The sequence below is a fragment of the Bufo gargarizans genome, chromosome 9 (assembly GCF_014858855.1).
Source record: "Bufo gargarizans isolate SCDJY-AF-19 chromosome 9, ASM1485885v1, whole genome shotgun sequence".
NCBI classification, from domain to species: domain Eukaryota; kingdom Metazoa; phylum Chordata; class Amphibia; order Anura; family Bufonidae; genus Bufo; species Bufo gargarizans.
Window position 1 is genome coordinate 21,987,458 of NC_058088.1, and position 20,024 is coordinate 22,007,481.

The 20,024-nt window shown below is 48.5% G+C and overlaps 1 protein-coding gene across 2 annotated transcripts; it reads right to left on the minus strand.

Annotated features, from left to right (window-relative positions):
* Positions 1–4,741: 4,741 nt before the first annotated feature.
* WDR46 (WD repeat domain 46) lies at positions 4,742–18,954 on the minus strand. Of its 2 annotated transcripts, XM_044305968.1 has the most exons (21): positions 18,914–18,954; positions 18,061–18,207; positions 17,839–17,931; positions 17,617–17,709; positions 17,375–17,491; positions 17,133–17,240; positions 16,894–17,016; positions 15,047–15,127; positions 14,796–14,908; positions 14,522–14,609; positions 14,378–14,439; positions 14,191–14,295; positions 12,925–13,075; positions 12,494–12,629; positions 7,919–8,018; positions 7,684–7,837; positions 6,932–7,079; positions 6,743–6,837; positions 6,543–6,638; positions 5,938–6,051; positions 4,742–5,056 (listed from the first exon to the last, which is right to left on the minus strand). In XM_044305968.1, the coding sequence occupies exons 1-21, from the start codon at positions 18,938–18,940 to the stop codon at positions 4,952–4,954; spliced, it is 2,256 nt and encodes a 751-aa protein (XP_044161903.1). In that variant the 5' UTR covers positions 18,941–18,954; the 3' UTR covers positions 4,742–4,951. The 2 variants fall into 2 exon arrangements, with proteins under 2 accessions (XP_044161903.1, XP_044161904.1); XM_044305969.1 differs by lacking the exons at positions 17,375–17,491; positions 17,617–17,709; positions 17,839–17,931.
* Between the last annotated feature and the right edge of the window lie 1,070 nt (positions 18,955–20,024).

Here is a 20,024-nt window from a genome sequence, read left to right on the forward strand (position 1 = left end):
GGGCAGCCGAAACTTGATTGAGCCTAGAGCGTAGATAGGTGGCCACTTCAGTGGCCGCAATTGAAGTTGATGCGGAGGCAGCGGCCGCCGCATAACTCCTTCTGAGGGTGCACTCTGCCCTCCGATCTAGAGGGTCCTGCAGGCTAGACCCATCATCTGCAGGGACTAGAGTGCGTCGGGACAACTTGGCTATCGCCATGTCCACCTTGGGAATGGAACCCCACGATTCCACCAAGGGTTTAGCCATCGGGTACATGAGCTTGAACTTTCTAGTGAGAACTGGGCCTTTCTCAGGCTTTCGCCATTCTGTGCGCATCACAGAAAGAAGGGTCTCATCCGCTCTGAAGACACGCTGTGTCCGTACGGCGGGATCGGAGGACTCCCCAATGTCAACATCATGGTCCCCCGACCTGATGGACTTAAGTAACTTCTGCGTCTTTTCTGGAGGGAAAAAGCAAGAAGTGATCTCTTCTTCCTCAGAAGAAGACCCCACCGAACAGGGGGTGGGTCTTTCGGGTGGTGCGACTGAAGCGGCCACATCCATGGGAGTCTGAGAGGGTCCTGGTAACCTCTCATTCAATAAGCGCACCACTCCCTTAATGGAATCATCCACATATGTCTTCGTCCACTGAAACATCTCCTGCATCGTGGGATCCGTGGACGCCGTGCGACAACTCTCACACCTAGAATAGGGACAGCCGTCGTCTAAGGGCGTGTTACAATCAAAGCACGCCAAATGCTTCCTCTTGGTCCCGGATTTTCGCTGATCCGGATCCTTGGGGGAAGCCATAGTCTGTAATTGGAAACAAAAAAGACAGGTCATAACACCAACAAAAAAATTGGAGGTGGAGAAACGAGACCTTAAGGGGGCCCACCAGCACTAGAGAAATATAGAGCTGCAGAAGGAACACACAAACCCACGGTCAAGTAATATATAAGGATATTACAAGGCACAGGGAACTCTGGAGCTAGCTTGTCAAAGCAATGCAACCAGAGCACTGAATGACAGGCTCTGGGCGCTTAAAAGGAAGAAGCCCCGCCCCCTGGGCGGGTCCCAAATCGTAAATATCCTAAGATATAAGAGGGCTAACAAAACCAGCTCAGCCTGCTCTGGATAGCTGCCCCAGGTCATCCTGGATCACAGGATATCTATCGGTAAATAATTCTTAAAAAAAAGGGTGAGGATAGGACCTCAGCCGCGCTGCGGAAAAAACCGGAAGTGACGTAGCGCAGCTAGTGCGCGTCACTTCCGGAAGATGGCGGCGCCCATAGCGCCACGCGTGTGTGGCGATGGGGGAACGGGAGACCAGGAGAAAACTGAAAAGAAGAGGGGAGGGGGACACCCCGCTCCCCGAGGTCCCCAGGTATAGCAAATCGCCGCGATCCGCCTGAAAATAAAGGCAAAAGAGAGAGCCATGTAAAAAACCGGGGTGATCCTTTACATTAGAAAGAAAAAAAGGATCCCCTAACTCTCAGCTCCAAAGGGGAGCGATACGCCAGTCCAACCTGTCCAAAGGACAGAAAAAAACACGGTGGGCTGGGGGGTGATCTCCTCCCTTTCAGGGAGCTGAAGATCGTTTATTGGTTCTTGGGCTCATTAAAATTCCGCCGGTCCTACCAGTCCACAGGGGCAGTTAACCCCATCTGTGCTGCTGGTAGGACGTAAGGGAAATATACATTAAAGCTGACAGATAAATATACCGGCCAGTTGAACAGATTGGTTTGGATAGAAATAGGTAAGAGGTGGAAGGGAATAGAATGTCTGTAAGTTCAGAATTACCGTGGTAGGGTCCAGTAATAGGCAAAGTCTTTGAAATAATAATCCAAGATGGTGGGGTGCCCGTGTCCCTGCGGGCGGTCGAGATGTTAGACGACGTCAGATGGTAGGTGAAGGACGCAGGACCTGAGTGTGTCACTGTTTTTACCTACTCTGAAGTGGGGAGTGGGTATGACACGTTCAGGTCCAGCCTTGTGTAATTGGAACAGGGGCAGTCCTTTGCCCCATAGGGAGAAAACCTGGCAGCATCTTTGCTTTGCCCATTTCTCCATATCCCGTAAGTCCAATCAAGAAATATAGTTGATATTGATAATCAGTACAATTTTACGCATCATCTGATAACAAATACGACTAGAAGATAATACAGGGTGCCCGAGAACCTTTATATCTCAGAGCGGGAATCTCTGATTTGTCCGCGGGTTTCCTAGAAGGTGGGTTAGGAGAACCAAAACCATCTCTGAAAAGATGGTTCCTTTCACATTTCCATAACCCATGAAATATTAGGAAAATATGGGAAAAATATGAAGCTTATGGATTGAAGAGGACTTTCATGTCCTCTTCCTTCCTGTACCAACCAGCTGTGTGATAAGGATCTGTCCTTTTCTTCTGAAGCTCGCTGCCCAGGCTAAAGGTGTGAGACCCCTGCTGGTATTGGAGACACTATGGCTGCAGAAAGACCAGGTTTATGAGGTTCTGTCAAGAGAATACCAGATTGATGGGTACTCAACCTGGCATGGGGCAGGAAGATTCTTTGGCAAGAAGGTGCTAATTGTACATCTGATCTGTGAGTTACTCCTTTAGTGAAAGAGAAGATTCTTAGTGAAGGCTCTTTTGTCTTTGTGATTGAGAAATATGGCGCATTTGTGATTTCCTAGTATCGCTGTGGATCGCAAAGCGTCACAGTGGGTTAATTGTTTAATTGTCTTGGTAGCAATTTTAATCAATAAAAATTCCACCTGTCCTACCAGTTTCACAGGGGAGAACTCCCCACTTGTGCTGACGTGGAGGCACTGTACACAAGCATCCCACATGAGTGGCCTTCGAGCCGTTGAACATCTTTTTAAAATCTAGGGGCCTTCATTTTCAGGCACATAATCCATTTATTCTTACTATATTACAGTTTGTGCTCACGCATAATTATTTCTTTGAGGACATGCCAACTTACTCCTGGGCTGGTGGGAAGATACCATGGTCTTCGTGGATGGGCTTGATCAATTCACTTCTCATATTGTCTTCTCAGGCTGTTATATTGATGATATCCTGATCTTATGGGATGGTGACGTTGAATTAAGTCCTTTGTCCAATGTCTAAATACTAATATCATTGGCCTCTGTTTCACCTCGGAGATTGAGACAGAGAGCATTACTTTTCTAGACATTCGGATTTCCAAGATTAATGGTGAATCATATACCACCACCTATCGGAAAGCAACAGTTTGCTACGTCGGGACAGTCACCATCCCCCCCCCCCCCTCTTGCGATCAGACCCAGCTATAAGGGATTGTGTCCCTCCTCAAGCACTCATTACATATAGGAAAGGTAGGTCCCCGAGGGACCGACATGTACACAGTCATTACCAAGCGCCTCCCCTTACCGGCATGTGGCTTGGAAGTAAGAAAACAAAAACTTATGGGACTTATAAATGTGGGAAAGATTGTATTTGTTGCCCCCCGATCGCCAAATCTACCAGTTTTGTGAGTGCCTCCACAAATATAACCTACACGATGAGGGATTTTGCACATTGCAGAACTGAAGGCGTCTGTGTACCAGTCCATGCCCAATTAACTATGTGGGAAAGACCAAGCGAGAACTAAGACGGAGGGTAGGGGACCATATAGGTGATATCAGGAATCACAGGGACAAACCGATAGCAAGACATGTTGCGGAATATCATTTTGGCGACTTTAGAACTCTGCAATTCCAGGTGATCGAGGTGGTGCATGAATCTCCAAGAGGCGCAGATTGGGACAAAAGGAGGCCCAGTGGATTCACCATCTCAAAACTGCGAGTCCGCTTGGTCTCAATGAGATTTCCTTCTCCTGCTTCCTGTAGCTTTATACTTTAGCCCTGTGTTTTCTATATGATGTTTCCATCGGAGGACCCTAGTGAATGTATAGGCTGGGGACCCTGCGTACATATCATGGCCAAGATTGGCTACTATACATGATTACCAATAGGGACTAGCTGGGTTTTTATAATCTCATTGAAACACCCAGAATATTTATCTATAGTTCTGTAAACTTGCCCCTTCAAAATAGCCTTAGGAATGCATGTCATTTACTATCTTTTATTTCGCCTAGCGCACAATGTATCTTAGGAACGGGTTCCTCTGCCTTTGTGAGGGACTTCCGGTCTGTGATGCGTTCCATATGTCTTGCGTCTCACAGGACGCCGGAAATCCTTCTCTGTTCCGGATCCTCGGACCGGAAACACGTGAGACGCCAGTGATTCCTTTGGCATTAAAAGAGGCACCAGTTTGAACGCAAGTGCTCTCTCTCTATCTAGGTGCCCACAATGTCATGTGTTTCCTATCTGAATCTAATGGATATGTGTGAGCAGTATCGGGTATCAGCCTTTGCTGCTTCCTGATAAACCAGGTGGATATCGCCGCGTCGGGAAGAGAAGGGATGGAGAAGGGATAACCAGGGTATTACAGGTGTCAGCTACCTATAGGTGGTATCGCCCCTTTTGGGTGGCTGTTCCACATTTAGGCAGGGCGAGTGGTAGGGTTACCTTAGGGATAGATGATCTTCCCTACCACCTCATCTTGGCTGTTACCTCTGGAGACCTGCTAATCGTAGCATTTGGTATCAAGTAACCGCGAGTTATGGATCTCAGCCAATTGCTTTGGTCTAAGTATACTTTACCCCGATACTGTCGCCTGGTTGTTCCGCTTATCCGTTGATATATACGTGCACCATTTGTATCCTAGCGTGGGCACGTTTCTACGATTATGATTTTAGAATAATTATTTACAATTTATTTTCGGGGTTTTTGTGTTCAAATCTTAAACGCATTTAGTAAAAAGTTAAATTTTAGAAGTATTTCTCTTCTGTGATTTTTATATGTACAGAGGGGCGAGGTGGAGCGTCCATCGCGTCTCCACTACAAAAGTTCCTGAACAGCACGGACACCACAAGGGCCCAAGATGACGTCTTCTGCAGACGCGGAGTGGTCACTTCTTGAACCGGTCCAGGGCTGACCTCTGACCCGGCTGGACCTTCTTTGTATCGCTCTTTTTCGCCTTATCTCGTTCTTGTAGGTTCTTCCGGATCTCCGCCTGTCAGGGTAGAAGGACGGCAGAGTTATACAGGACAGAAATAGGACAGTGTTTGTGGGATAAATCTGATATCAGCGGGGGCAGCTGTTCCCTCACACACACCGTGTAATGTAATGGGTGGTCAGGCCGAATCCTTTGTACACCTTATATTAGTTATAGCAAACAGAGCAGAACCCAACACCCCCATCCCCGAACTGTGCCCTCATAGGACATCTGGAGAGAGGTTGTCCTGATCACACCACTAATTGGTTTTTAAAGGAGTTTTCCCAAGATCTTTTAACTGATGGATAGGTCACCAATATCTGATCAGTGGGGGTTCGACACCTGACGATCAGCTGTTGGAGAAGGTACTGACCGCAGCACCGCGCCCTTCACGCAGCTTTCCCTCAGCCATGTGACGACACGTTCATTAGTCACATGGCCTAGCCGCAGCTCAGCTGCAATACCAAGCGCAACCACTATACAATGGACGGCACTGTGAGCGCCGATGCCTTCTCAAATAGCCGATCGGCGGGGATCCTGGGTGTCGGACCCCCACCGATCAGATACTGATGAGCTATCCAGAGGATAAAAGTCCTGGAAAACCCATTTAATGACAGCTCTGTGCCGTAAACGATGGAAGCATGTGCTCAATACATGCAGTGTCCCATTACGAGTATTCAACTGGGGGATCCCTGCATATCCACCAAGAGATCATCCTGCTGTGAAGGGGCACTAAGGTCACATCCTTACTGAGTGGCTGGGCACAAAGGAAATTGGGCAGGATTAGAGGCATGTGACTTATTGTAAAGAGATGCCACTGGGGTGGTCCTGGCTTGGACCTTCACTCGACGGCCGACCCAAAAAGTACCTGAGCACCTCTGTCCTATACAGACACTTACCCTCTTCTCCTCGTGAGCCACTTTCTTCTTGCGCTTCAGCAAATTCCCAGTGGAGCTCCGTCCTTTTGTTTTATGGCGAGGAACAAAGCGAGTCTTCTCATAGGGGTCGAAACCCTGAAATAAAAAATGGCCAGATTAATGCTGTCTGTCTTTTATAGAGAGGGGCCACATGAAGGAGATTAGAGACCAACTTCTATCATCTGGACAGTTCTGAGGGTGAGCACTGCTTATAAGGCTGTGCCACCATTACATCAGCATGTATACCTGCTACCAGTACAAGTGACCAGGCTAAAGCGCAGGGAGATCTGTGCAGTCACCTGTGGTTTTCACCATCCATTGCTCTGCAGCAGCTAACCATATTATGATGGGCGTCTCTGGTTTGGACGATATCCCTAGTCATATTTCAAGGCTTTTCAATGGGTAAGGCATTGACCTAAAGGGTAGCTACCTACAGGCAGTTTTCTTCCTTCTGGAGGAGAGCCAACCTGCATCCCAGGAAGCATTGTCCAGCAAAACTGCCTACACCAGCTGGATCTCCGCAAGGATCTGACAGATCCGTATCTCTAATGAAGAGCTGTGAGGAAGATAAAACCAAGTCTTCTTACCATCCGCTCCACTTGTTCCTGGCGCTTCTTATCCATGGTGATGGCATCTACTGCTCCAAGCTGAGTGGGATCCATAGTGATGAGCTCAGGCTGAATCTGAAGGACAAGGAAGGATGCAATGATCGGACAGTAAAGACTTGAACTTTGGGTATATCTAATCTCCACAGGGCACAGTCCTGCTCCACGTCCCCAGAGGTTACCTTTTCCAGTAGAGCTTTGACCTCCCATTCCTGTCGCTGCTTCTTGGTCTCATAGGGGTTACATTCCAAACCATCAAAGTTTGCTTCACCCGCACCTGTAGGAAGATAGATGAGAATTCTTAGGATGGAAGGGACATAATGCAGAAGGGGGAAGAGCAAGGCACATGATGAAGACAGAAGACCACAGACCTGGCACAATCATGCTGGTGAACCCTCCTCCATGACCAATACCCAGGACATCTTCATAGGGGCAGAACTGCAGCCCGTGGATTGGGGCTTTGACAGAGAGACACATGTACGGAGAGCGCGGAGCAGTGAGGTGCGTGTCTTTATAAACCTGAGGAAGGAGCCCAGATGATACCATTAAGAACCATGGAACACAAAGCCCATACACAGTGCTGAGAGCAAACTGACAATTGACCTTTCAGATGCAAAGAAAACAAAGGGATTGTCCAAGATGACAATAAGGCTCCCGATCTGGACAATATAGTTGCAAGATGGGAAATGCGTTGATTGTTCTGGAGAAGACGAGAAGAACAAATGGATCCTTGACCAGACCAAGGCGAACCTTCTGTCATTGGAAGGACTAATGACTGCACTGAAGCTTTATCTCATTTTGAGCAAATTATGGGAAGATCGATCTTGTTGGAAAAGCTAATTCTGCTGAGCAGAGATGAAGAAAGAAAAGCAGCAAGAATCCTGGACACATCATCGAGAAGCCTGAAGACGCTCAATAGAAAGAAATAACATTCATATGGACAAAGGGAGCCGTTTGTCCAAATGCCCAGAAACGTCTGACAACTGGGGGTACCACCAAATATCAGGCCAGACAAGGTGGTCGGGAGCAAATGCAAGTCTAGAGGCGGTACAGACGCCATCAAGCTGGGGACATGCCGTAGATGTCTGAGACAGGAGTACCCCTCTAAGCAGTGGTCACCTACCTGTACTATGTTACCAACTCCTGCAGCCAGCAGCCCTCTCTGACTGTGGCACAGAGACCCTGCACCAAGGGGCAGAAGACATGATGTCAGAGGACGGTAAGTTCGAAGGTCGAAGATTGTCAGCTTCCTGTCTGTGCCTGAAGACGCCATGTACCTGTCCAAGGAATAAGAAAATGTGTCAGAAAAACCGCCACCAGCTGAGAGGACTACCAGGAGAACAAGCTGCGGCACCTACATTCCTGTCTTGTCAATGCTCAGGGCCCGGACGGCTCCCCCATGACACAACATCTTAACTAGAGGCTCCTTGATGGAAGGGCTCCACAGAGAGACGCTGCCTGCAAAAAGCAAAGAGCAGAATGAAATCCGGCACTTTGCAGATCAACGCAGATGAATGGAGACCACTGCAACCATCTGAGACAGGAGATAAAGCCTAGCGGGGCTGTTCCAAGATTTAAAAGGATTGCACAGGATTAGAGAAACATGGCTGCTTTCTTCCAAAAAACAGTACCACCCCTGTCTACAGGATGACTGTGGTACTGCGGCTCAGCTACGTTCGCCTGAGCATCAATACCCGTGGACAGGTGAGGGAGAGCGCAGCAATGTTTATCTGATTCTGTACAAGCCTTAGTTTAAACCTATCCTCAGGATGGGAGAAAAGAATCTCACTGGAGGGATCCTCTGTGACCACGAGGACCTGTGTCTGCCTGTACGGATGCAGCTGTGGTTGAGCCGCTCCATTAGCTCTCTATGGGACTGCTGGTGATAGAGTACAGCGCTCCGCTATCTCTGGCAGTCCCAAAGAGAACAAATGGAGTGGTAGCATGCATACAGGAGGCCACAGGACTCCCATTCTCGTGAAGGGTGGGGATCCCAGTGGTCGGACCCCCTCTTATCTCCTATGGTTTAATTTAAAATCTTGGAATAAATCCTTTTATTGTCGTGTGAGGGCTCATGCACATGGCCATAGTTTCGGTAAGAATCTGATCCACAAATTTTGCCATCGAAAGTGGATCCATTCATTTCAAGGGGGCCGTAAAAGATGTGGACAGCGTGCTTCAGAAACCTTCTGAAATACCCCGACATCCATTCACCCAGCAAAGAACTATTCATCTCCCCCTCCATCTTTCCTTCTCACCTGACAGCTTGCACAAACCTGTTTGACAACATAAAAGCCTTCCTTCCCAAAACACACACAGACACCTCCTGCCCTCTCTATTTCTCATCTATTAACACTTTCTCTGCTTCTCCTTATTGCTAGTGATATCTCTCCAAATCCAGGCCCCCCTCAGCAAATCCCCACCATCACCTCCATGTCCCACTACAAATCTCCTTCTACACATTTCTGCAACCCCTTAAACCTAATAACCATTCCTCTGACCCCTGCTCCTTTGGTTCCTCTTGCAGGAGGATTATGGAATGCATGCTCTGTCTGTAACAAACTGTCCTACATTCATGACTTCTTCATCTCTCGAAAACTTTCCTTCCTGGGTCTCACAGAAATATGGCTGCCACCCTCTAACTCCTCCTCCCCTGCTGCACTCTCATAGTGGATTTCAATTCACTCACACCCCCCACCCGGGCTGCAAACATCGTGGAGGAGTTGGTCTTCTCCCATCAGACACCTGCTCCTAAAGCCCAACTCTGCTGCCACCCTCCATTACACTCACTTCATTTGAAGTACACTCTGTTCGCATCTACTCTCCCTCCAACCTTCAAGTAGCTCTCATTTACTGCCCCCCAGGCCCAGCCACCATCTTTCTTGACCACTTTAACACCTGGCTCCTACACTTTCTTTCTTTCTGCCGACATCCCCACTATCATCATGGGTGACTTCAACATCCCTATTGACACTTGCCGCCTCTAAACTCCTATCACTCTCTTCCTCCTTTGGCCTCTTGCAGTGGTCTTCTGCTCCCACCCACAGAGACGGTCACACTCTGGATCTTATCTTTACCCGCCTCTGCTCCCTATCTAACCTTTCTACTTCACCTCTCCCCCTATCCGCCCACAACCTACTCACCTTCTCTTCTGCTGCTCCCCCGGTCCACACACCAGCACATCCCCGCAGGAACCTTAAACATCTCGACTCTAGCTTGCTTTCTGACTCTCTTCTCCCACTCTCTGCCATTTGTTCCCTCCAAGACCCAGATGCTGCCACCACCCTATATAACACCACAACAATAAGTACAGCTCTGGACATTGTCACCCCCTCACACACACACAACAAAACCTGAAAAATTAACAGACAACCCTGGCACACCAACCTGACCAAAAAACTCAGACAAGCTTCCAGGGCTGCTGAGCGGCGATGGAAGAAATCCCATTCTAAGGATCAATTCACCGCATACAAGCAATCCCTTCTCATATTCAAATCCTCACTCGCTGATGCAAAACAGGCGACTTCTCATCTCTCATATCTTCCCTGTCACACAGCCCTAAACAACTTTTTAACACTTAGCTCCCTTCTCCGTCCCCCAGGGCCCCCACCTTCTCCTCTCATCTCAGCTTAAGGACTTTGTCACATACTTCAAACAAAAGATAGTCAACATCAGAGAAAACTTCAGTGCACAGTCCCCACAGACCCTCTACACAACTGCTCGGTCCTCTTCTCCCAAAACCCGGTTCTCCACCATTACAGAAGAAAAACTCTCCACTCTACTCTCCAGATCACATCTCACCACCTGTGCACTTGACCCAATCCCATCCCACCTCATCCCTAACCTCACCACAGTGTTTATTCCAGCCCTAACTCATCTATTCAACCTATCACTAACCTCGGGTGTCTTCCCCTCTGCTTTTAATTATGCTACCATTACACCCATCCTCAAAAAGCCTTCACTTGACCCATCTTCTTTGTCCAGTTATCGCCCCATATCACTTTTTCCATTTGCCTCAAAGCTACTTGAACAACATGTCCATTCTGGACTGTCCTCTCACCTCTCCTCCCTCTTTGACCGCCTACAATCTGGCTTCCGACCCCACCACTCGACCGAGACTGCCCTTACCAAAGTCACCAATGACCTACTGACAGCCAAAACCAAAAAACATTACTCTGTCCTCCTTCTCCTTGACCTGTCCTGGCATCACTGACCTGGCTCTCTCCTGGATCATATCATACATCACAGAGTGGACATTTAGCATCTCCCACCCTCGCACCACCTCTTAGTTTCATTCCCTCTCTGGTGGTGTGCCGCAAGGCTCTGTCCTGGGACCCATGGCTTTCAGTATCACTCCTACGCTGACGACACACAAATCTACCTCTCTGGTCCCAACATCACCACCTTACTATCAAGAATCCCACAATGTATCTTCTATATCATCCTTCTTCGCCTTTCGCTTTCTAAAACTTAACATGGATAAAACAGAATTCATCATCATGCTCCCCCCCCCCCCCCCCCCCCCCCAACAGACCTATTTATCACAATCAATGGCTGCACACTCTCCTCGGTCAACCAAGTCCGCTGCCTTGGAGTGACTTTGGATTCTGCCCTTTCCTTCCGACCGCACATCTAAGCCCTTTCCACCACCTGCCGCCTCCAACTTAAAAACATCTCCCGCATTCGCGCTTTCCTTAACTTTGAATCTGCGAAAATGCTTGTACATGCCCTCATCATCTCCCGCCTAGACTACTGCAACACTCTCCTCTGTGGCCTTCATCTAGCACCCCTCCAATCTATCCTCAACTCTTCTGCCCGACTAATCCACCTCTCACCCTGTTACTCCTCTGCCTCTCCCCTCTGCCAATCCCTTCACTGACTCCCCATTGCCCAACTAATTCACTTCAAACTACTAACAAATACATACAAGGCCGTCCACAACCTGTCCCCTCCCTACATCTCTAAGCTACTTTCCCGATGCATCCCCACACGCACTCTCCGATCCTCACAAGACCTCCTTCTCTCCTCTTATCACCTCTTCCCACAATCGCCTCCAGGATTTCTCCCGTGCATCCCCCACACTCTGGAACCCGCTACCCCAACATATCAGACCCTCACCTACAGTGGAGTCCTTCAAAAGAAACCTGAAAACCCACCTCTTCAGACAAGCCTACAACCAGTGACCCTGCTGCCTCTATACCGCCATGACCAGCTTTACCCTCACCTACTGTGTCCTTCTCCCATACCATGTAGATTGTAAGCCCTCACTGGCAGGGCCCTCTCTCCTTCTGTACCAGTCTGTAACTCGTCCTGTTCATGCTTAGTGCAGTTGTCTGTATTATGTATGTGCACCGCTTATCATATGTACAGCGCTATGGAAGGAATGGCGCTTTAATAATAAATAATAATACGTTCTGCAGCCCCGCATAAAGATAGAACATGTCCAATTCTTGTCCGTTTTGCAGACAAGAATAGGACTTTTCTACAGACGTTAAGAAATAAATAGTGGCACACACTCGGCCGGGATCCGCAACGCAAAACACTTATAGCCGTGTACAAGAGCCCTAATGGAAAGTTCTACAATCCCTTCCCATTACCTTACATTCAGATCCTGCCCTGACCTTGTCCTGCGCACACAGCTCTGACGTGTCGTTACACTGTATCAGTCTGGGGGAATTCTCTGTGGGTGAAACACAGCAGCAACCCAATAACTAATACACTGTAACAACCCCACCTGCTGGACAAGCAGGTCTAGACAGGACAAGTTTCCGGTCTGCAAATGTACCAGACGAATGTTCCCATTCGTTGACAGCAATCTGAGATCTTTAAAACTGGTGGGCACATAAAAAAAAAATAATCTACATGATAAAATTGCAGCAGATTTCATTGCATTAAGAATGGCAGACAGAAATGGGCAGGAGTGCGGTAGATACCATTGTGATGCCCCAGGTGGACGACGGCATTGTGCGGGTTCTGACACATGACGCTCAGCCTCCCCGCTTTCACAGAAGTGGCGGTGATTTCTCTTCCCACAGAGACATCCAAGTACTGCAGGAAGCCCGTGGCGCTCTGGAAAGAGAGAGCAGAGAGACGCAATAGACAGGAGGATGGGAGTGACGTAAGGAAATGGCTGGGGTCCTGAACATGTCTGCCTGGCACAGGAGAGAGGTTCGTTACAGTGTATCAGAGCTCTCTCTTGTAAAGAGCCAAGCGCCTGTGTGAGCAACACATGATCAGGGCTGACAGATGTTTCCATTCACTGACAGCAAGGTTCAAAATCTTGAAAACGGAAATAAACCAAAGTATATTTAATAAAGGTTCATTATACAAGAGAGCAATGTCCTGGGCGCCCCCCGAAACTTACACACGTGGCGAGCAGGAAGTGATACGGCAGGAACTCCATACGTAGAACGTCATTAAACTTCTTGATGCAATGCAGCTCCACGCCCAGGTTGTCGTATATATACAGCCACTTCTTCTGAGCCGCGGCAAACATGGCGTGAGTGTGCAGCCACCTACAGGGATGGAGAGCAGACAAACCCTATGGGACCGAATCAGGACCAGGAGAAAGACATGTAAAGGGGAACACCCCAGACAGACCCTCAGCATATAACGGTGGGTCCTGTGGTTATGACATCACGAGAGGACTTGGAGACCATGTGGTTATGTGTCATAATATGGGCAATATTTGGTGGTGAAGGCCTTTATATTTAGGACACATATCGGATGATGGTGGTCCGACCACCGGGAGCCCCACTAGTGACCTAAGTGAAGGAGCGGCCACACTTGTGAGAGCATAGTGCCAATTCAGCTCCCATAGGCTTCACTTCAAGGGGAAAAATAAATATATAAAAAAAATCTGCAGTTTTTTTGCTGTAACCCCTATATAGGTCCTGGGGACATGTGTGGCCCCACCAGCACAGCTTACCCACTGTATGCAGATAAGCAGAGTAGAGTCCGCTGGGCGTGTCCTGAACTCCTAAGTGTCCTGCAATCTCAAGTCCTATTCCCCCCAGCTTCCTTTCACTGACACCTTAAAGGGGTTGTCCCATCTTGGACATTGGGGGCATATCAGTAGGATATGCCCCCAATGTCTGATAAGTGCGGGTCCCACACCCATCCTTAGAACGGAGCCTGCAAAGTGAAGGCGGGCACATGCGCAGCCACCCTAAATTCATTTCTATGGGAGTGGCAAAAATAGCCGGGCTATTTCGGAAGTCCCATTGAAATGATTGGAAAGCGACACCGCGCTGTGGGGCTTACGGAAAGCGTTGGCTCAGCCATTTTCTGCACTCTCCTAGAAATGAATGGAAGGTGGCCGCACATGCGCGGTGTGGACTCTGTCAATTTGCTGGCTCCATTCTAAGGATAGGTGCGGGTCCCAGAGGTGGGACCTGTACCTATCAGACACTGGGGGTATATCCTATGCCCTCAATGTCCAAGATGGGACAACCTCTTTAAGCTAGAATAGTAGTGCAAGCTCAGGGAGAAATGGCATCAGCTCCACATCCCCTCTGCGCATGCACCGGTTCGGATCTAGCTTTAATGCCTAAGGTTGGCAGACATTTTGCTTCATGTCACCGTCTCCCATGTGATCAATGTAAAAATACTGAAATCTGGAGGAAGTCACCTGACATCGTTGACCGTTTCCATCACATTCATCTCACAGTGAAGTTTCTTGGTATGCCAATCCATGGAGGCGACGTGACCCCGCTGGCCGGCCAGGAGAAGGTGCCTGGGGGAGGGAAGGAGTAATTACTATCACTACTACAGTGTAACGAGACAAGGAGAATGAGAGTTGCAGTATGTCCGCTCACCTTCCGTTCCGAGAGTAGTTGATTCTGTAAGGACCAAACTGGTTGAGGGTGAGGTTAAAATGCTGCAAGTAAGACAGAGGAAGATGTCAGATCGTGGCAACTAAAGCAGTGGAGGCAGCGGGGGACCTGGGGCTGGATCTTCACCTTTGACGCGCTTGTAATGTCCACCACTTCGGCTATGTCCTGCTGGGTGATGATGCTCGTGTCCTCCCCTTCATCGCCTTCCAGAAACCTGCAAAATGCCGACAAATAGCATTACAAGAATACATCCGCCATATCGTTCCTGTGCAGATATGCCATATTACAGGAAGTGCATGAAAAGCATGCAACCATGGTAACCCCAGAGCAAGCACGGTATGCAAGTCACTGCAGCAGGTTGGCTACTTTTGTTTGAATCAACCCATTTCTGCGGTCTCACCCTTCCTCCTCCGGCAGTAACAGGTCGTGTCTCGCCGCCTGGCTCAGCGCGCTCTGCACCTTTGACTCCTCCAGCTTTAAACGCTCCTTGACATTTGGAAAAGTATCCATAACCTGGAACACACAGGATTACACATGAGGAAGGCCCGAGATACGGACAAGGCACCAGAACTCATTTCTCAAACTGATCTTCCAGGCGAAGGTTTGAAACTTCCCTCTTGGGAGACCGTAGGTGATCACTCCGGTACTGACCTGCTCCGCTTTCCTCGCTCGCTCGTATTTTGATAACTGGTCTTCTGGCATGGAGGGGAGGCCGGGGAAGGGATCTGTTGCCTGGAATAGAGCACAAACAGAATGGAAATGAGAACTGGACCAAGACAAGGATATAACACAGAGAAGAACTGGAGATTGAACGCGAATGGGTTGTCTTTTTTTTTTTTTTTTTCATAAATCAGTAGTAACTATGAAAACAGGAAACTGTAATGTATCTTGAGGGGAAAAGTTGAACCTTCATCACCTTTCAGCAGAATCCTCCTCAAAGTCAGAGGAGAAGGAGGCAGTAGGGATGGCGCTGCAGTCTCTCTGCCTCATGACGGCTCTTGACTTGAGGTTAAAGGGATTGTCCAGGATAGGCCATCATGAGCTGACCAGCGGGGGAATGACACCTTGGACATCTGGTGAAGCTCCATGAATGGAGGTGGGCGCCGGAACTACATAGCACTATCAACCTTGTAGTGGAAGATGCACCTTACTACAGCACTGCATCTATCGACAAGTGCTGGGTGCCACATAAAGGGTTTATACGAAGAAATGAGGTCAGTGTTTCCATATGGGGCTAGCAGTGATATCTGTAGCTATGCTCAACATGACCAGATAGCTCTTTTTTCTGGCGTTATTTGTAGGTTGGGTCATATTTCTACAATTACGGTATTACCTGGTAAGGTAGAAAGTCTGACAACATGAAGCTTTGGGTACGACAACTTAAAGGGGTTGTCCAGGTTCAGAGCTGAACCTGGACATCCCTCCATTTTCACCCCGGCAGCCCCCCTGACATGAGCATCGGAGCAGTTCATGCTCCGATGCTCTCCTTTGCCCTGCGCTAAATCGCGCAGGGCAAAGGCATTTTTCTGAGTTCCGGTGACATACCGGGCTCTCTATGGGGCTGACAGGCAGCCCGGTGACGTCACCGGCACTGATGGGCGGGATTTGGCTCTGCCCTAGCCAGTAAAACGGCTAGGGCAGAGCTAAAGCCCGCCCCTCAGAGCCGGTGAGGTCACCGAACACACTGCTGGGCGGAAGTTACCGCCCAGCAGTGTGTTATTGAAAACACAAGAGCCTGTGCCCTGCGCGATCTAGTGCAGGGCACGGGAGCGCATCGGAGCACGAGATGCTCCGATGCCAGGCTCAGGAGGGCTGCCGGGGTGAAAATAAGGGTATGTCCGGGTTCAGCTCTGAACCCGGACAACCCCTTTAAAGGGATTCTCTGGGCTACAGATATTGATTGCCCATCCTCAAGAAAGATCATCAATATCAGATCATGGGGGGGGGGGGGGCAGGAGGCCAACCAACACCCGGTATCCCCGAGCGATCAGCTGGCTTGGCGCTGGGAACTATTGGGTGTACAGAGCTGGAGGCAGCAGACTCTGTCCACTGTGTAGTTCCTGGCATACCAGGACTCATGGCCACTACACTGTGTACTGGACCTTCTGCCTCCTGCTTTGTACACTAGAGCCATAAAACAGCCGATCGCTGGGGGATGCCGGGAGCTCGAGCCCCACTGATCTGATATTTATGACCTGCAGGGATAGGTCCTCAGTATCTGTAGTCTGGAGACTCCTTTTAATTATGGTTCCATCTAATGCAGAATCCTCTTATAACCTTGAAATTAGACCTAGAAAATCTGACAATCCGGCACCATCAGGACCTGCTGGCGCCGGATGACAGGTATTCTACTATACTCACTCCTGCAATGACATCTTTCTTCTGGGGCTTCTTCTTCCATTGTGATTGATTTGTTCTCCATTTCACCACAACCCCCATCCTCTTCTTATCTCCCTCTCCTGGCCCCGGATTACAGCTATTCTACTATAGACACTCACCCCTGAGATCACATCTTTCTTCTTCTGGCTCTTCTTTTCCTTCCATTCTTCTTGACTTGTTCTCAGTTTCACCACAACCCCCATCCTCTTCTTATCTCCCTCCTTGTAGTTCCTCTGCATTTTCTGTAAGATGGCCGATACATTATACTTTTCCATAACAGTCTAATAACAGAGAATCTAACAACCCGGCACCATCAGGACCTCCTGGCGCCGGATGACAGGTATTTTACTATACTCACTCCTGTGACGACATCTTTCTTCTGGAGCTTCTTCTTCTTCCATTGTGCTTGATTTGTTCTCCATTTCACCGCAACCCCCATCCTCTTATCTCCCTCCTTGTGGTTCATCTATATTTTTTGTAGAACGATTGATACATCATATATTCATACTTTTCCATAACGGTCTAATAATATAGAGAATCTGATAATCCGGCACCATCGGGATGCTCTTATCTTACTACACATCAGTCCTCGGTACTCACCCCTGTGGTGACCCCTTTCTTCTGGGGCTTCTTCTTCCCTTGTGCTTGATTTGCTTTTGGTTTTATTACAACCCCCATCCTCTTCTTATCTCCCTCCTTGGGGTTCCCCTGTATTTTCTGTAAGATTGCCGATACATCATATAGTCATACTTTTCCATAACAGTCTAATAATATAGAAAATCTGACAATCCGGCACCATCGGGATGTTCTTATCTTACTACACATCAGTCCTCGGTACTCACCCCTGTGGTGACCACTTTCTTCTGGGGCTTCTTCTTCCCTTGTGCTTGATTTGCTTTTGGTTTTACTACAACCCCCATCCTCTTCTTATCTCCCTGTAAGATGGCCGATACATCATATAGTCATACTTTTCCATAACAGTGTAATAATATAGAAAATCTGACAATCCGGCACCACCAGGAGTCAGGACCTAATTTTACTTGTCATCAGTCCTCGGTACTCACCCCTGGGGTGACCCCTTTCTTCTGGGGCTTCTTCTTCCCTTGTGCTTGATTTGCTTTTGGTTTTACTACAACCCCCATCCTCTTCTTATCTCCCTGTAAGATGGCCGATACATCATATAGTCATACTTTTCCATAACAGTCTAATAATATAGAAAATCTGACAATCCGGCACCACCAGGAGTCAGGACCTAATTTTACTTGTCATCCGTCCTCGGTACTCACCCCTGTGGTGACCCCTTTCTTCTGGGGCTTCTTCTTCCCTCGTGCTTGATTTGCTTTTGGTTTTACTACAACCCCCATCTTCTTCTTCTTCTGTTCATCTTGTGCCGGCTTATTCTCATCTACCCCCTCGTAGTACCTCGGTGCTTTCTGTAAGATGGCGGACAGATATCTACAGTTATACTTTGGTTCTGGACACAGCAGATTAATATCATCCTCCTTTAACCTGTGTCTTCCTGGCTATGGTGCAGGTAACCTGCTGGGACTTGTAGTCCCACATTGGTGACACATTTGATCAGGCAATAGATCACAGGGCAATTATTACAACCAGAAGTCCTAGCAAAGAAACGGCCCCAATGTGAGGTTTGACATTTTCTTTTCTCCGCTAACGATACCATACTGTTTCAGGAGGAATAACAGAGGAACAAAATGATCACATGATCTCTTATGCACTTAAAGGGATTGTCCCCCAAATCATCATTTATCACCAAACCACAGGACTAGTTTCTGATCCCTGGGACCCCCTTAGATCGCTGCATATTGTCTATGCAGTGCACTGCAGCGCTCTCCAGACTACAACTCCCAGCATGCTCAGACAATATTGGGTGTAGTAGTGCTGTGTCAGCTAGAGACCACTGATGTACTGTCTATGAGGGCTAGGTGGCTACTCTATTACACCAGTCTAAGTAATGAAGGCTATGCCACACAGAACCATGTATGCTAGACTGCTCGGCTACAGAGACACTACAAGTCCCAGCATTCCCGCCTCCAGGTAGGTATAACTGGCGGCAGCCGAGCCCCACAAGTCGTCGGGGTTCACAGCCAAATCCACGGGCGTTACACACGTGGGTCTCACCCGCTTCAGAGGCTTGGTAGTCGCCATGCTGAAATCCTGCTCCTTAGCGGAAGGGAACAATAAAGTTACAAAAAAAAAAACTGTCTCTAGTATGTACGGAATAATAAAGTTTTCTACTTACGCTTATGGTAAGTAAGGGCAGCGGCGAGTGAGCGCCATCTTTAGTGTGGTGAGGTGAGTGCTTATACTGTGGTTGCCATCTCAGTAATAAGTAAGGGAGGTTTTATATTTTTTTCCCCATCATAATTACTAAAACTCAGCAAGTGAATATGAATGACATTAAATGTATACTTTATATCAAAATCATATTTGTGCATTTAGTTCTGTCATTCACTTGGTTTTAGGTTGGTTTTTTAGTCTCATTTGTCAGGCTGAGTTCACACTTCAGTTATTTCCATCCGTTATTGTGACCAAAAACCCGTAGTGAAGCCTCCACAGAGATCAGGCGTAATGGAAAGATTTCCTCCTGTTCTGTGATTTTGACCCGCGCCTGGTTTTGTCTCACAATAGCCGATGGTGTGAACTCAGCCCTAGGCCTCATGCACACGACCGCGCTGTGGATCCACAAAACGAAGATGCCAGCCGTGTGCATCCGGCAATTTACGGAACAGTGCAGTATTACGCTGTGCTCCATGTGGCGGCCATTTTGTCCCGGGCAGGTAATGTTTCGCTACCAGGGTTCTACAGCAGACCGCATAGTGGCGCACCAAGGCGTGTGTCCTAATACCGGTGCAGCGCTCTGCAGTATACCAGTGTAGACCCCCCGCGTAGCGTGGGGGGGCCAGGGGGGCCATTGCCCCGGGCGCCAAATTGTAGGGGGCGCCAGGCAGTAAAATGAGGGTGATGGAAGCCTATGGCTCCCATCCCCTCCGTTCCGCCTGGCCAGAAGCTTTAAGACGCAGTAGAGCGGAGCAGGATTTCAGGAGATCGCGATTATATCACCGAGACCTCCTGCGCCGGGTCTCGCGAGATGATGTGATGACGCGGCACAGGAGGGCAGGGTGATGTGTTCCTGACCGCCTGCGCTGGGACGCCCAAGCAAAGACTTCAAGAAGTGATGAAGAGAGGTGAGTATAATTATTATTATTATTTTTTTTATGTAAGTACTGGG

Excerpts from the sequence above, each read along its gene's own strand:
- WDR46 (XM_044305968.1), bottom strand. The coding sequence starts at position 18,940 with ATGGCGACTACCAAGCCTCTGAAGCGG. Across the intron at positions 17,492-17,616 it reads AGAAAGTGGTCACCACAGGG|AAAATACAGGGGAACCCCAA; the intron begins GTGAGTACCGAG and ends GCAATCTTACAG. Across the intron at positions 14,909-15,046 it reads GAGCGAGGAAAGCGGAGCAG|GTTATGGATACTTTTCCAAA; the intron begins GTCAGTACCGGA and ends TGTGTGTTCCAG.